General features: G+C 47.0%; 1 protein-coding gene across 12 annotated transcripts in view; it reads left to right on the top strand.

Moving 5' to 3' along the window:
• The window catches only part of Dapk1 (death associated protein kinase 1), a 160,986-nt gene that overhangs the window by 97,456 nt on the left and 47,532 nt on the right, over nucleotides 1–15,998 (top strand). For all 12 annotated transcript variants that reach the window (NM_001107335.2, XM_087590357.1, XM_087590350.1 and 9 more), the window contains 8 exons: nucleotides 8,719–8,857; nucleotides 9,988–10,117; nucleotides 10,278–10,326; nucleotides 10,415–10,441; nucleotides 11,749–11,901; nucleotides 12,244–12,289; nucleotides 13,770–13,859; nucleotides 15,034–15,126. In NM_001107335.2, the coding sequence (NP_001100805.2) occupies nucleotides 8,719–8,857; nucleotides 9,988–10,117; nucleotides 10,278–10,326; nucleotides 10,415–10,441; nucleotides 11,749–11,901; nucleotides 12,244–12,289; nucleotides 13,770–13,859; nucleotides 15,034–15,126 (727 nt within the window). The remainder of the gene's footprint in view (nucleotides 1–8,718; nucleotides 8,858–9,987; nucleotides 10,118–10,277; nucleotides 10,327–10,414; nucleotides 10,442–11,748; nucleotides 11,902–12,243; nucleotides 12,290–13,769; nucleotides 13,860–15,033; nucleotides 15,127–15,998) is intronic.

The following is a 15,998-nucleotide window of genomic DNA, read 5'->3' as shown; positions in this document are numbered from 1 at the left end:
CATTGTGAGCCTCTTAACCAAGGATATGCTGGTCTTGTCTCCACCTTTGAGCAGCTCTCGTGGGATTGGCTTCCCATTCTGAACTCCATCTTCTGGAAGAGCAAGGCTGCCTACTGTTTCTTCCTTCTCCTTTTACACAGGTGGTCAGCCAAAGGCTCTCCTCACTTCCTACCTACTCTTCAGGGTTCCTGATTCCTTTCCCACCCTGGCCTTGATCCCCATTATTGACTCCCAGGGGCTGGGCTTCTTAGCACGCAAGTGGGTAACAAGGAGGAAGTGATGGGAAGCCTCCATACCCACAAGTGAAATTTCAGTTCCAAAATCTTTCTCTTTCCTGGCTTTTCTTCTTCCCTTAAAACACATCCTCAAAGTGAGGGGAGGGCCTCCTGTGTGCGTGTGGGGAGCTCAGCTCTACATGTGTGTGTTTCTCTTGGGAACAGCATGACCCTTTGCATGTGCTGTGCTCTCTTTCATGGGCTGGTGGTCTTTTTGGCCTGGATTTCCAGGTCATTTGCAGCAATCAGCAGCTGTCATTTTAGCTCCTCCAGCGGGGAGTTCAACCGGGTCAGGAAGGAGGAGTTGAAGTCACACAGCCCCTGGATAATCACTTCCCCTTGTCTCCAGCTAGACAAGATAAATTGGTTTTGGAATCATCCTCCATCTATGGCTGTCTTAGCTCGGTTTATGTCCCACTGGCCTTTTGTTCTAATACCGGTTATAATTACCCAAGCTGAAGAGAGGTCTGACTGCCCCAGCTTCTCCCTTTGCCCCACTTTCGATTGGCCTAATTCTTTCTGTGGGTTTCCAAAGCTTGGGCCGAAGCCATTGAAGTAAAAAGAGCCTTGGCATACGCTGCGGGGCTTTCTGGCTTTCGGGTTTTTTCATTTCCCTTGGAATGAGTACTTTAGTTCAAGCAATCTACATGGCTCAGATGCCAGGAGGGATCTTGTCTCTTAGCTCTTTCCCTCTTAGTCACCTCCCCCACAGTCTTACCCACAGCAGTGCTGCTCCTGAACATTCTCATCGGTACTTTGACCATGGCCATTGATTTAGGTCACTGGGCTAGGTGGATGAGGATATCTCCGCCAGGAGATGATTGCTCGTTCCCAGGGTCAAGGTAGGGTACCATGTTATAATGTGATATGGCCTCTTGCTCTCAGCATACCATAAACCTGCTACCATCTCGTGGCCCCTCATAGAGGAGTGCAGCCTTTACAGACGATCTGAGGGCTATGAGTCTCCCTCTACACACCCGTAGTCCATACATAGTGACATCGCCACTGGGCTCTAAGATGTGGTATCCAGAGGGACAAGTGTTTCCTAGTAGACTTCTTTCTTGTCTGATACCCTACTGGTCAAAATTTTCCTCTTTCCTAAGGCCAACTGCAGTATGAATTTTCGCATCTAAATTTCTTAAGAGCGGAGAATCTTTATTGCCTTGTGTGTGAATTTCCTCCTCTCTTCTCTCCTTCCCTCCTCCCTTCTGTGCTGGAGAAAGAGACCCAGGGCCTATCGTACTCCAATTCCTAATACTGAGCCACACTCCCATTGTAACAGTTTCTGAGGATTTTCCAACTTTATCTCTCTCTTAAAATATACTGCTTAAGACCATCTGTCGTCTTTGGGTTTGATGGATGGGGTGGCCCAGCCTCATGCTGTGAGTATTAAGCATACACTCTACCCTGCTAGCCAAGCAACTAGGGATTCACTTGGACCCCAGGCTTCCTTTCTAGCTTACCCAACTCTGCTTTTTTCTCATCTTAATTTGCTCATGACATCACCTGACATAGATACTCGGAAACCTTACCTACTACCTCTTCCCTACCTCGAGTGCAAATGAGCCAGGGAAACCCACATCTGAAGCTCCTAGTGGTGGTAAGGAGAAACCGAGGTTCCCCTCCCATCACAGTAACCTCCTAAGACCTCTCCAATCTCAGGTTGGGCCACTGTCTGCAGAACTGTGAATTGTTCTCCTTGCAGCTCTGCCTGTTCCCCGCTGAACTGATGGGCTCCATCACCATCTCTGGGAGCTTTAAACAAATTCTTGCTTCCTCTGTTTGGAATATGTTTGGAGCTCTCATGTGTCCTCCCCCCCCCCCCCCCACCGTATTCTTTCTCCCAATCCCTTATAGAAATGAAAATGCAAGCGGAGAATCAGAAAGTGAGCAAGTGTTTTGAGCTGGGGGAGGAAGGGCTGTGGTTTATGCCAATCCATTGTAGGTGTGACAGCCACCTACCTGACGACTGTAGAAGACGGGATTCTATCTTAAAAACCAGATTAATTTACTTACTTATGTGGGTGTGCAAGTGTGTGTGTGTATATACACTCACAAGTGGAGAGAGTTCAGAGGCCAAACCTCCGGGATCACTTTTCCTCTACCATGTGGATTTTGGGGGTTGGATGCAGGTCCTTAGTCTTGGGGGCGATGCCTATGTCAATGAGCCATCTCTTGGGCCCTCACAGAAACATTGTTGTATTCTAGGATATCAAGAGATAGTGAGTGAAGGCTTATGTGGGATGCTGAAGTGACACAGAACATATTACCTTCTGCCACACTCTGGCAAGAATGGGGCCTGGATTCAAGGGCTCTGCACCTTCGCTGTGCTTACATGAATGCACACGTGAGTGTGTATGCACAGAGGTTCATAGACTCTTAAAATGTCAGAGTCAAAGGGGAGCTGAGATGTCCTTGTCTCATGCGTGTGGTCACTGTGCACCAAGGTAATTTTAAAGACCCTATTAAATGCCAATTCTGGCACTTAGTCAAGCAGTTGCAAGGGAATTGCATTTAAATGTGTCCCCAATCATTAGGTGAAGAGAACGGCAGGACTGAATTGCTTACTACCTCATTCACAGACAGTAAAATTAGGGTCCAGTCACCCACATCTGAGGCTGCAGTTGGTATTGGGCATTCCTGTGCCAAGGACCATTCAGGCCCCTGGCAGGCAATCACTCCCAGACCTGTACCCTGGAGCCTGTGCATAGTAGAGTGTATGTGTTTCCAGATTTGTTGATGTTCCCCAATCTCATCTGTGATACCAGATGAGGACATGCACCCCATCCTCCAGGAATCCAGCAGCTCCCTTGGAAAGGGCCAAGTCTGGTAATTAGCCCGCAGTTGAATGTCCTCAGCATGGTAGACTGACCAGAGCTAATCCAGAGTTGAATCCAGTTACATTCGGGGCATTTGTTAACTCGAGTCAGGGACTTTCAGGTGTTTTTAATTTAGAGACTTGACTCTTGCAAAGTAATAATTGGGAAGAGTTTTAAAATGAATTTTCCTACAACCCACTGACTGGGTAGCTACCCAGGAGCCCACGGAGCTTTTAAAACTGTACTGTAAAAAATCCTTTCAGGAGGCCTTGCTGGCGAAAAAGAACTTGTGTTCCCATCTCTTGGTGGAGACAGAGAGTGCCTGTGAGCTTGGGCTTCATACGTGTGTGTGTGTGTGTGTGTGTGTGTGTGTGTGTTTGTGCACGTGAGCGTGCGCTTGAGCATTGGAATTTAAAGCTCTCCGAGAAGGCTCCGCTTGCTCTTAATCTCCTCTGCAAGATTGCTCATCATCCCTTCCAGCAATCTTCCTTCTTGAACAAAATATGAAATCTGGAACAAAAGTTCAAGTTCTGAGGACTGCGCCAATTTCCTTTTTAGCCTTATTCGGATGGTCTGATTCTGAGCGTGTGCGTAGACGTGTCGTCTGTGTATAGAAGTGTCATCTGAGAAGAAAACAAACACACATCCAGTCACTTGCTGCCTTCTGAGATAGGAGGGACAGGCACACCGTAAATAGTGTGCTTCGGACGTCCAAACCTTTGCAGAAGTCATTTAGCTTTGATCCGTTTGAAAAAATGGCTAAAAGAAGCAGGGGGCGCATGCCCAAAGCCTCCGATTTCCCTGTGTCATTGTGAAGGAAGATGAGATCATAGAGGTGAAGGAGGGCGAGCGTGTAAGCAGGGGTGAGCACGGATGAGTATGTATGTAGGACTGGAGGAGGAGTGAGGAGAAGGATGACTATATAAGACACACAGGGCATCTGGGCACCAGTGGAGGGTCTGTTTTTTAGGGGGACATTTGGCTTCCAAGACATGGACCATGTCTTGCACAAAATGAGATTTGAAGTATGTCCTGGGTGAATCGTAGACCGAGGTAATTAGACCAGTCGGGGCCTGCTTTCCACTGACTGGTTAAGCAGTGCCCCTGTGCATTCTTGGGTCCTTACCGTAGAGGTCTGGTCATCCTTGGCTCTCTGTGGTCAGGAAGCTGCAGAAGTTAAGTTATTTTTACGTAAGAACAAAAGAAAGCAGATGATGACCAGCTTAAGAAACAGAGCTTGATCAAAATGGTGTATGTTCCAGTGATAGATAAACAAACTTAGTAGGGTGTAGGTTGGGGTCTTGGGGAGCAATGACTGAGGGGAGGGATGTGAGATTTACTCTTAAGGACAGGACTTGGGAAGGAGGAGGGAGCGGGAAGGGGAAGGACAAAGCAAGCTGTTGTGTAGGCTTGAGTTCAGCTGCAGCAAGTCAACAGGGATTCCCCCCAAGGCAGAGATCGCCCTGGGAAGGAGGTCACCCTGAAGAGCAATTCCAGGTTATGCTGTGATGACTTGGTCATTATACCAAGGTTTGGCAAATTTACCATCCAGCAGCTAAACTCAGATTGCCGCCTGCTTTTGTTAATAAAGTTTTACTGGAACACAGTCACACACAATCATTCACATGTTACTCGTTTTCCCCCCATTCACACTGACACTATGCTGGCTGACTTAAGCAGCTGAAATAGACCATGCAACCTAAAATGGCCTAAAACTCGTAATCTTAAAGAAGTGTGACAGTCCCTGCTTCAAGGCCCCAGGTTAATCAGCTGCTGGATTAGGTAGCTTCCTGGAAAGAGGCGTGACCTTGATGTCAGGAGCATTCTGCACCAGAGAAGAGCTTTGGAGCTGTGGCAGGCCGACAGACTGTCCACTGAGCTACTCCGAATAAGGTGATAGTGAGACCTTCAGGGACAGGAATAGGAGTGACTGCTAGGGATGTCTGCTATCGTGGTCTATGATGGCTATTCCAGTTCTCTCATGAGTTCTGGAATGTATCCGTGGACAATCTCTGATCTCTGTTTCCTCCATTGGTTGGGATGATCCAGCCCCAAGATCTTCTTCACTTGGGTCTGTCTGTCTGTCTGTCTTAATTTTTTTCCTTTTTTAAAAAAGATTTATTTTATATATGTGAGTACACTATCACTGTCTTTAGACACCCAGAAGAGGGCATGGGATTCCATTACAGATGGTTGTGAACCACCATGTGGTTGCTGGGAATTGAACTCAGGACCTCTGGAAGAACAGTCATTGCTCTTAACCACTGAGCCATCTCTCCAGCCCCCCTGTGGCTGTCTCTTAGAGCACCTCAGTGTTTTGTGGGTAATCACATATGTTGTCATTCAGAAGGGACTCAGCTAGGATGATCCCCATTACCTATCAGGACTACCCTAGACCTGGCACATTGTCACGTGAGTTGTCCCTGGAGCTGAAGTAGCCATAGGGCTGACTCTATAAGTAAAGCCATGGATGAGAGGGAAGATGGCAGGATCCACGTGCAGAGCGGCCTAGTGTAGGATCCGTCTGGCCATCTTTAGAAGACAACAGTGTCTTGCATCAGGCCAGAGCCAACCACCCACGTGATAGGGGGTTGATGTGTGTATACATTTCCAACCCCTCAGTGCTGTGTGGGTGGCTCGCAACGACCACTCGAGAACAGCTTTTGTCCCACCCTAACTCCAGAGAGCTATTGTTAAATATTCCAGCACACTACTGCCGCTGTGGGAGGAAGTGTAGTTAGAAGCCAAGCAGGAAGAAAGACACAAGTATTTGCTAACCACAGAGGGCCTAGATGTGCTTGGGAACTTCAGGACAACTCTATTACAAATGTGGTTGGTCCCTTGTTTTATAGGGGAAGAATCAGAGTCTCTTCGAGGCTGAGCAACCCCTCAGGATTGGAATTGAGACCATCCATTTTTATTACCCTGCCTCACAGAGTCTGGAACTCCTGGTGTGGAGAGATTTGGGTCTGAAAAGAAAGAAAATTAGGGAGGTGTTGGGGAGAGCCAACCACTTAAGAGGACAGGGCCCAAAGCTCAGGGTAGCAGGGACAACCTGGGGCAGGCAGGAAGAAGGGTTGTTAGAGTTGCTATGAGACCCCATCCGCATGTGCTGTACCCAGTCCTGTAGGTACAGTAAGACAGGGCAGCAACAGGAGCAGCCAGACCACAGCCTGTGTTTCTCGTGGGCAGGAAAGGGTGTGGTTATGTGTGGAAGCATAACCACTGTCAGTTGAGTTAGAGAGAGGAAGGGGAACAACATCATATTCACGAGGGAAAGGTCCCGTTCTCTGCCCCTCTGTTCCTAACTTCTCCTAGGGAAGCTTAGCAGTCCAGCCCCAGTGTGGGCCAGCTGAGGGAGCTCTGAGGGCAGAGAGCTTTCAGATCCGAGGCTGCCAGGCATCCTGTATCCTGTGCTGTGGCCTTCTTCCTTTATTATTTAGGACTCTGCCTTGCTCCAGACCTGGGCAGTATTTAACAATCATCCAACATCTTTAACCCCTAACCCTTGAAGGATTATCCTGTGGCTTCTAACAACTGATGGGAATGTGAAACCCAGAGAGAAGAGATACTTTCCGGATGCAGGGCTAGCTGAGAGAACATTCGGAGTCAGTGATTAAGAGTACTAGCTGCTCTTCTATAGGACCAGGGTTCAGTTCCCAGCACCCACATGGCCACTCAGTGATTGTACCTCCAGTTCTGGGAGATTATGCACCCTCTTCTGGCCTCCAAGGACAGCAGACACACATGTACTGCACATACATGCATGCCGGTGAAACTCATACACAGAATGAAACAAATAAACCTGAGTGTTTATTTCTGAAAAAGAATCTAGCCTGGATGCCCTAAATTTGGATGTCCTCAGTGTGGATGGCCGCTGGATGGAGAGGAGCATAGCCACTCCCAACCCAGAGAGCACAGAAAGGCTGGAGGAGCAAAAAGGCTGGCCTGTCTCTTCATGTGGGGTCCTTTGCCATTTCTTGTTTTCCCTATATATTCCTCCTCCCTGTCTTGGAAGATCCCCTCTTCTTTTGTTTTGACCCAGTAATACAAAGGCATCACATTTTCATGGGGAGAAGGGAAGGACAATGGTCAAGGGCATTGCAGAGCCATGAATGTATTTCCCAGAGCCAGGCTAGGGGGTGCAGGGGGCAGAGTCACGTACCTCACTGACAAAGTTCACACTCTCTGTTGCCTCTTGCTGTCCTCCGGAGTCCCAGGCCTCATCACCAGCCCTCCAGTGAATGAGTGAGGCTTGCTGAAGCACCGTAGGATAAACCCCCGAGAAGAGGCTCCCGGTGTTTGGAATGCTTGTTTAAAGGGTTAAGGTTTTCAGTCTGAATTCTTGGAAACCTTCATGCAGCGGGTTGGAAAGGACCAGAATCTGCAGTAGCAATGTGTCCCCCGTTCTGAGGTCAGTGGAACCTGAACTCAAGCAGCCAGCTTCCGACTGAAGGGAAGAGAAGATCTTCCGAAGAGAAGGAGCATTAGCGCGCTTACACCGAATGGGTTTAGAACCACTAGCTATGGTGTTTATGGAGTCGTCTTGCCATAAACACAATAAAGAATATAGCAGCTATGTGTGTAATCACACTTAATTGTAATGTTGTGAATGGTTGAACTTGATAAAGATTACCTCACAAGAACTCTTATTAAATGCTCCCTGCGATTTGCCATTAGTGAACACTGTGGAGTTTTAGAGGAATTTGCTCTCTTCACTGGATTGAAAAGTTTTGAGTGGTTACTGCAAGCCTGGTACCCTGCTGGAGGCACTGAGTGTCCAAGAGTCACCAATAGCTGTGGGCTCTGATGGATGTCCTCAGTCCGCCTACAATTCTGGCAGTGGGGACAGACTTACTGAACCTTCCACCAGCCATGCACATTTGTAGCAACTAAGATATTTCTTTAACTCATTAGTAAATGTGTTTTTTTAAAATTGCTTTTATAAATGTGTACATATTCACTCATAAACAAATACTAGGCACAGGAAAACTCTTATGACACCATGTTAAAAACCAACTTAAAGTCAGTTGAAATACAGATTAGGAACCTTCTGGTTACTGTCTAACAGACAGGATGGGTTATTCTGTGAGTGCTATACAAAGTTGGGGCTTCACTCCCCATCCCTGACCAGAGAGTTAAAAATTCTAAGTTTGAAATGTAATTGAAATGTTGTAAAGAAGTACTATCAGTTGGCGAGGTGGCTCAGTGGGTAGTGTTTGCTGAGCAAACATGAGGACCCAAGTGTGTGTGGACACCGGCTTGTGTGACCCCCATGCTGTGGGGGGTAGAGACAGGCAGGTCTCAGGGAATGGCTAACCAACCAGTTTAGCCAAGATGGGGAGCCCTTGAGCTCAGAGAGAGACTGTGTCTAAAAATAAGGCGAAGATATGCCTTCACCTATGTGGCGAGCACACACAGTTCCAGTTCCTTTTTAACTCCCCACAGCTTCTCTTTGCTCTGTCCCCTCATTTGTACATGCAGCACACTGGGAAAGGGCCAGGAGTGGTATCGGCACATCTTCCTCAGTCTTGTCTGTAAGTCGTCTGTCACCTAGGAGATGACAAGTCCCAGGCATGGAAGGAGGATCCCCCTGTTAACCCCGGCTCCCTCCGGGCTCTCAGTGTTGCAGGAGGCGAGCTGTTTGACTTCCTGGCTGAGAAGGAATCTCTCACTGAAGAAGAAGCAACCGAGTTCCTCAAGCAGATCCTCAGCGGCGTTTACTACCTGCACTCGCTTCAAATCGCCCACTTTGACCTGAAGGTAACATCGCATGAGCGGAAGCCAGATGTAAGCTTATGTCAGCCACAGCTCTCATGGCTTGTTGGCCAAGAGAAACTAAATCATTAGCATATGATCTCTTCCTACAGTTAGAGCGCCCAACCTCTGCTTTGTGGTATAGAAGCTTAAGATCAATGGTCACAGTCAGTAATCCCTGGTAAGAAGTCAAAGGGACTTACTAACCAGGTCCTTGAGCAATGCCTGCTCCTGGACAGTGGGCCATTTTTGGCTAGTGGCTGGACAGCTTTCATCCTCCTGTGGTTGTAGACTTTGGGTGGAAAGTATCTTGAAGTGTTTCTCCATTTGATACAAGCCTGGGCCCTGATTTTTCTTTTTACTACCAGGCAAACCCAACTGTGACCATGGTTGGGTGTAGGATCTTTGTGTGGCTGGAGTCAAGGCTGTAGGGGGTGGGGGGTTAACAATGTGTGAGCCCATTTCCAGCTGTCATGGGGCGTGCTCTTTTTTGGGAAAGGAAGACAATACAGGGGCAATGGAAAACAATAGCCGTTAGGTTGACAGGAGATGAACCTCAGTACAGGCCACTGAGCTAGAACAAGGCTGCAGAGGACCAAAGTGTCCTTTCTTTTTTCTATAGCAAACCCATGTCCGTGTCCCCCAGTATCACCAACTCACAACATAAGGTGGATTTCTGCCAGTGCAATCTGCTTGATGTCTTGCTTCTGACCGGGAGCTGGCAATGCCCATGAATAAGTGTCCACTGGGCAGCTGCCAGCACCAGAGGGTGGGAGATGACAAGTGCAGCCTCAACTTGCCCAGGCTTCCTGGGAATGCAAGCTGTCAAGAAGGGCTGTGCCCCTACCTAAATGGAATAGACGTCTTAGGCCTGCCTTTTGCTACCTGCCTCCCCTTCCTTACCAAGCGCTTTCTGGCCTCAAATTCTTGCCTCAGACCTGCCTCCTGGAGGCCCTGACTGAGCTAAACCCTGATCTCCTCAGCGCCCATTCATCTACCCCACTCTCTGCTTTTTGCTTGTTTTGTTTGTTTGCTTGTCATTGTTTGGGTGCTTGGTTTTCGTTCGTTGTTTGTTTTGGGATGAAGAAGGAGCATTCTGTCACCGTTTACTTTTCTGTCTCTCTCTTTTTTTCAAGCCGGAAAACATAATGCTTCTGGATAGAAATGTGCCCAAACCTCGGATCAAGATCATCGACTTCGGCCTGGCCCATAAAATTGACTTTGGAAATGAATTCAAAAACATATTTGGGACACCAGAGTTTGTGGGTAAATCTCCTCTGCCCTTGGGCTCACTTACGTCTCATCCACAGTCCACTGGCTGAATCTCCCTGGCTTTAAGACCACCCCTGTCCCTGTCCCTGTCCCTGTCTGTCACACGATGATAAACTGTGGCTTTCCAAGCTAACGAGTCTTTATTTCCTCTCAGCTCCGGAGATCGTCAACTATGAGCCCCTTGGTCTTGAGGCAGACATGTGGTAAGGAGCACGCCCTTTGTGTTGTTTTCTTTCCGATCTGTTTGACTGTTTTCCTAACACTGCTTTGTCTTTATTTTTTTGTGTGCAGGAGCATTGGGGTAATAACCTATATCCTGTAAGTATCAGGTCTACACTTCATGTATTCTTTTCTTGTCTGTGGGACTGACCAGATAGGTCACATTAGCTCCTTCAGCTTGTGCACACTCTCCATTCAGCATCTTCATCCTGCACAAACATTCATTTTATGCTAATTGGGTTTGGTTTTCCTCCCTCAAAATGAATTGCCAGCAATTGTAGCATAATCATGGGAGAAATCTTATCTGTCCATTGCTGAGAAAATAGGAGAGTTTCATTTTAAACTATTCTGGGTTCAAATGACCGTGTATGATGGTGTGTTTGTGTGTAAGTAGTTGTGTGTGTGTGTGTGTGTGTGTGTGTGTGTGTGTGTGTGTGTGCATATGTGCATGTCTGTGTGCATATGCATACATGTGCATATGTGTGTCTGTGTGTGTCTGTGTGAGTGCATGTATATGCATGTGTGTGTGTGTGTGTGTGTGTGTGTGTGTGTGTGTGTGTGTGTTGGTATGTTTGTATTTGTCAGCAAAGATGCATAGGTATGACTGATCATTCTACATTCCATTTTTACTTATTTTTCTTGAGATAGGATTTTTTAACCTGCCTGTATGTTTGTATGTATGTATGTATGTATGTATGTATGTATGTATGTACATTCAGAAGGTTGGATTTGTTGAGCTGAAGTTACAGGCAGTTGTAAGCCACCGTGTGTTTGCTGGGAATTGAACCCTTGTCCTCTCTGGAAGAGCAGACAGTACTCTTAACCGCTGAGCCACCTCTCCAGCTCTGAGATAGGGTTTCCTTTTTTTTTTCCTTCTGGAGCTGAGGGTCAAACCCAGGGCCTTGTGCTTGCTAGGCAAGCGCTCTACCACTGAGCTAAATCCCCAACCCTGAGATAGGGTTTCTTTATGGACCTTAAGCTCATAGATTTGGCTACATCGTCTAGCAGCGGAGGTGGAGGAGGCATCTATGTAATCCAGTTGCCCACTGCTCCGCACCCGCTGCCTCAGTTCCAGTCACACACCACTGTGCCTGGCTTTTTATGTGGGATCTAGAGGCCCAAATTCAGTTTTTCATGCTCTCACAGAGCAAGAACTTTGGTACTTTGTCAACTGAGCCATCTCCCCAGCCCCAAATGAGCTTTCAGCAGGTTTCCTCTGCAAGAAGTCGATACTCCAGTTCATAACTGGTGAGCATTCCATGGTGTGTGATTGGATTGGGACATGACTCATTCCACACTAAGTCCTGTGTATTGTTTTCCCCCTCTTGTAGACACAGAAGAAGCAGTGATTATACACGAGTACTTTTCAGTGTTCCGTTAATGTACCATTTTGTTTTCCTGAACAGCCTAAGCGGGGCCTCCCCTTTTCTTGGAGACACCAAGCAAGAAACATTAGCGAATGTATCTGCTGTCAACTATGACTTTGAGGAGGAATTCTTCCGCAACACCAGTACCCTTGCCAAAGATTTCATCAGAAGGCTGCTGGTCAAGGATCCAAAGTGAGTGTCCCCCTCTTCCCGTCAGGCAGGGCCTCATGTGGTTGAGACCAGACACCAGCGCCTGTTCTGTGTCTGGCTGCTTTCTGTCAGACCCTCACTGTCTGCCATAGGAAGAGTGCCTGGAAGGAAGAGCTTCAGAAAATGCACTCAGGGCCTTTCTGTTGCCTGTGCACTCAGACCGTGCATAGGGAGGAGTCTGGGGCTGGTGTGTTGCTATTTTTTCCAACATTGGCCCCACTTTTCCAGAGTATCCACTTGTTAGGCTCACCCAGTGTGAAAATAACCTTATCACTACTTCAATCTCATGGGCTCCTTTTCCCCTTCCTCCTTCTCTCCCCGAAGGAAGAGGATGACAATCCAGGACAGTTTGCAGCACCCCTGGATCAAGGTGAGTTGCTTATTATATTGGATTTCTGGTTATTTTCGATTGCCTGGTGTGAGCAGCAATGGGTCATGCTAGAATGCTAGTGGTCCGTTGGTACCGTGGTTTTAAGGTAGAGTGGTCTAATGATGACAGGGAGAATGAGGAGCTGTTGAGAGCAGGGAGGAGTCAAGCCTACTGAGCAGACATTTTTGGTGTAGCCTGTAGGGTTACAGCAAGAGCAACATTTGAAAACTGAACTGTTTCCCATCCTGTAGATGCTTCAAATCTCAGAATCTTTTGAAAAATCTGAAGGTCTGTAGATACCACACCCTCCTTACATGTAGGGGGAGCTGCCGCTTTGCCGATGCACTTGACCCTGACACATGGCACTTGTATATTGCTGGCCCTATTGTTACTTGGACTGACAAAGCTAAATTTGCTTCAGCCTAAAATAAAGGTTGATGAGTGAGTTAGCTTTCTGTCATTCTGGCAGAGAACAGCAAAGACCACTGAAGAAGGAAAGGCTGATTTTTGGGTTGGTTTTAGTTTTCAGTCTGTGGTCAGTGGGCACTGTGGTTGGGGGCCTTGTAGCAAGGCGGTTCATTATGGTAGACGGAGGGGAGCCAACTGGGATGGTGGGAGGAAGAGAAAGGGCCATGATTCTAGGAAGTTACTTAAGGACTTACCCTCTTTAAACTAGACTAGGAAAATTTCTCTCCCTCCTGGAAGCTACACAAGCTGGCCACCCAGCCTTTAGCAAAGAGGCATTGAGAATGTTTAAGATCCAATCCATAGTAAAAGTATCTAGTAGTCAAAAACAAAACCAAGGACCTTGTCAGTGGGCATCACCAAAGGCTTCTACTCCTCCTCTCCCTCTTGGGGTAAGGCCTGTGCCTAAGTGTATCCACTGAACAAGGCATAGTGAATTTGTTTGAATGCTGTTAGGGTGGGCCAAATGCACATACCTCCAGGTTTCTTCCCAACTTGAATTAGCTTAGTGAATCTTGCCGTTCCCAAACTGTCATTGTAGAAGAGTGTAACTGAATGTGGTTACAAGTTCATCTCCTGTCCTACGTACACTTCCTCTGTATTATACAAAACACTCAGCGATCAAGAGTTAGGGGTGGAGTCTAGCTCTCCCCCTGCCCCGCCCCCTTTTGAGAAGGTCCCAAGTGTGCCAGAGTAGCTTCAACCTTGGATATAACCAAGGATGACCTTGAATTTCTGATTCCTCTGCCTTTACCTGCTGAGTTCTGTGATTGTGGGCATGCACCAACATGCTTGGTTTATGTGGTACTGGGGTCAATCCCAGAGCTTTCTGAATGCTGGGAAAACTCTCTACCTGCTGAGCTACATCCCAGCCTAACTCCTGAATCTTGAATGTTATTTCCCACTCTTTATGCTATTTTAGAATAAGGAGTGTGTAAGCCTTTCAGAGTGATAAGGAGTATTAAAACATTTCTGTAATTAGCCTTCATTATCTTTTCTTGAAATTTCATTTTAGCCTAAAGACACCCAACAAGCACTTAGTCGAAAAGCCTCAGCAGTAAACATGGAGAAATTCAAGAAGTTTGCAGCTCGGAAAAAATGGAAAGTAAGACTCTGCGGATGCACTGACTTTGACTTTCTCTGTCTGGTCTTGTCAGAGCCCATGTCTTCTAACACCAGGAATCAGGAAATGTATTCATTTCAAAACAACAGCATCTACTGTGTAATCTCCTGTGCTGTTATTACTTACTTTCAAAGACAAGCACAAACCGTATTTCAGTGCTACTTAACATATTCTCTGAAATGTAATTTTGCATGCTCTTTTCTCAGATCACCCCCAAGGCAGATTTTTAAATCAATACAATAAAGTGATAGTGAATACCTTTTCAACTGTAACAAACCACATTCTAAATAAACCTGTTCTTCCTGGTAAGCAGCCTGGAGCTTGTATGAAAAATTTGCCTTGCTCCTTGTGGGCTCGCAGGGGGGCTGGGATGGGGGAAGAGCCCTGGTAGTGTGGTCTCTCCTACAGTGTGGTGGTTTCCCTGCGGTTTTGGCGGGATGCTGCTGGTTCAGGTATCTTTGAAACAATCAAAACTCAAGGATCAGAATGTGATGGTGTGGTTTGCAGTGCTCAAGATTATGTCAAACTGGAGAGGGTGAGCAACCACCTCCCCTCCTGGTTAGTACAGTGGTATACCTCAGTTTTATACCCAACAAGCTATGGCTAGACTTTCAACCAGGCTTAGAGCTTATGTTTCAGTCTCTCTCCCTGTCCTTTTCCTTTTCCCTCTCTCTACTTCTTTCCCTTCCTCATCTTTCTTCATTGCCCTGTTGCATCTGTCTTTGAGGAAATGGAGGGAACTGTACTATGGACCAAAGTATCTGTGTTCCACCTGTGCTTGTTGATAGGCTCACATATCCCTTTATCTGACTTGGGCCAAGAGAGCTCACAGCAAGGCCCTTGCATCCCATGCTGGACTCTGGAGTACCCTGCAAGGGGTTTGTTGGGGTTTAGAAAACAAGGCAGAGAGAGAGAGATGGGATATGAGGAAGGGGGATATGTGACCCCTTCCGCAGGGCACAGTGAATGCACAAGAGACTTTCTGTGTTGCTCTCTGGGTTCATGACCTTCAGAACACTTCCCTAACCAAATAGTCTGAGCTTCTGTGGAGTGCCCGCCCCAAGAGGGATGTTGGCAGTGAGTGAACATGCTTTCAATGCTTTCTTCAGAAGTTCTCTTTTCCCCTTGACTCTTTATATGTTTATTTTATTTTTAGCAATCTGTTCGCTTGATATCACTGTGCCAAAGATTATCCAGGTCATTTTTGTCCAGAAGTAACATGAGCGTTGCCAGGAGCGATGATACTCTGGTAAGCAATCCTGTTTGCCTTGGCTAGCTTCTCTGAGCAGCACTGTGTTTAGAGTTGTTCTGCTTGTTCATCAATCCAGAAAAGTCTCACACCATGGGAATGTCAAACTCACACTTACTCCTGAGGTGGGCTGACACTGTGCCCAGTCCTGCCTTTCTTCCTTGGAGGATTTTGATTTGATTACTTGGCATTGTCTTAGCTGTCATCCCTATTTCTAACACAACTCTTTCCCTAAGTACTTATGTACACACACACACACACACACACACACACACACACACACACACACACACCACTTGAAAGAGAGGATAACCAGTGGAAGAAGAAAGAACTTCCACTAATTATCATGAATGAACATAAGAACACTGATTGCCACCAATAGGACAGTGTAAAGTTGCAATGAAGTGAAAGGACAGACAGCCCTCATCTCCTCCCACCACCACAGGGCTACTGTCTTATGGTAGACCAGATGGCCATATACACTTGGGTTATTGACATTGTCCTGACTGTCCAAAGCCCTTGAGAATGGCATCACAGTTTTCCCTAAGTCCAAACTGAAACCTAATCACTGATGAGCTCTTCAGATACAGCTAGACACCTCTCACTTCATCAAGACTTTCCCCAGCCAGTCACAAACAGGGCTTTGTTCACTGAAGGTGAAGGGGACTCCAGGAAAGGCAGACACAGTGGTTCTGTGGGAACCACCCTGGACTGTAACCCAATAGTCGGTATTTCCTGGGTAGTGCTAGGGACTCCTAGGGCAGGGATCACATGACAGCAGACAGTAGCTCTTCTTTTCTCCTGAAGCTACTCTCTGTATTAATGTTTCAGTTATAGTCTACAACTGTAGAGTAAAAGGGGAAGATATGTAC

The sequence above is a fragment of the Rattus norvegicus genome, chromosome 17 (assembly GCF_021556685.1).
Source record: "Rattus norvegicus strain SHRSP/BbbUtx chromosome 17, alternate assembly SHRSP_T2T, whole genome shotgun sequence".
Taxonomy (NCBI): Eukaryota; Metazoa; Chordata; class Mammalia; order Rodentia; family Muridae; genus Rattus; species Rattus norvegicus.
Note: the sequence above shows the minus strand (reverse complement) of the source record. Positions and strands in the feature narration are given on the sequence as shown.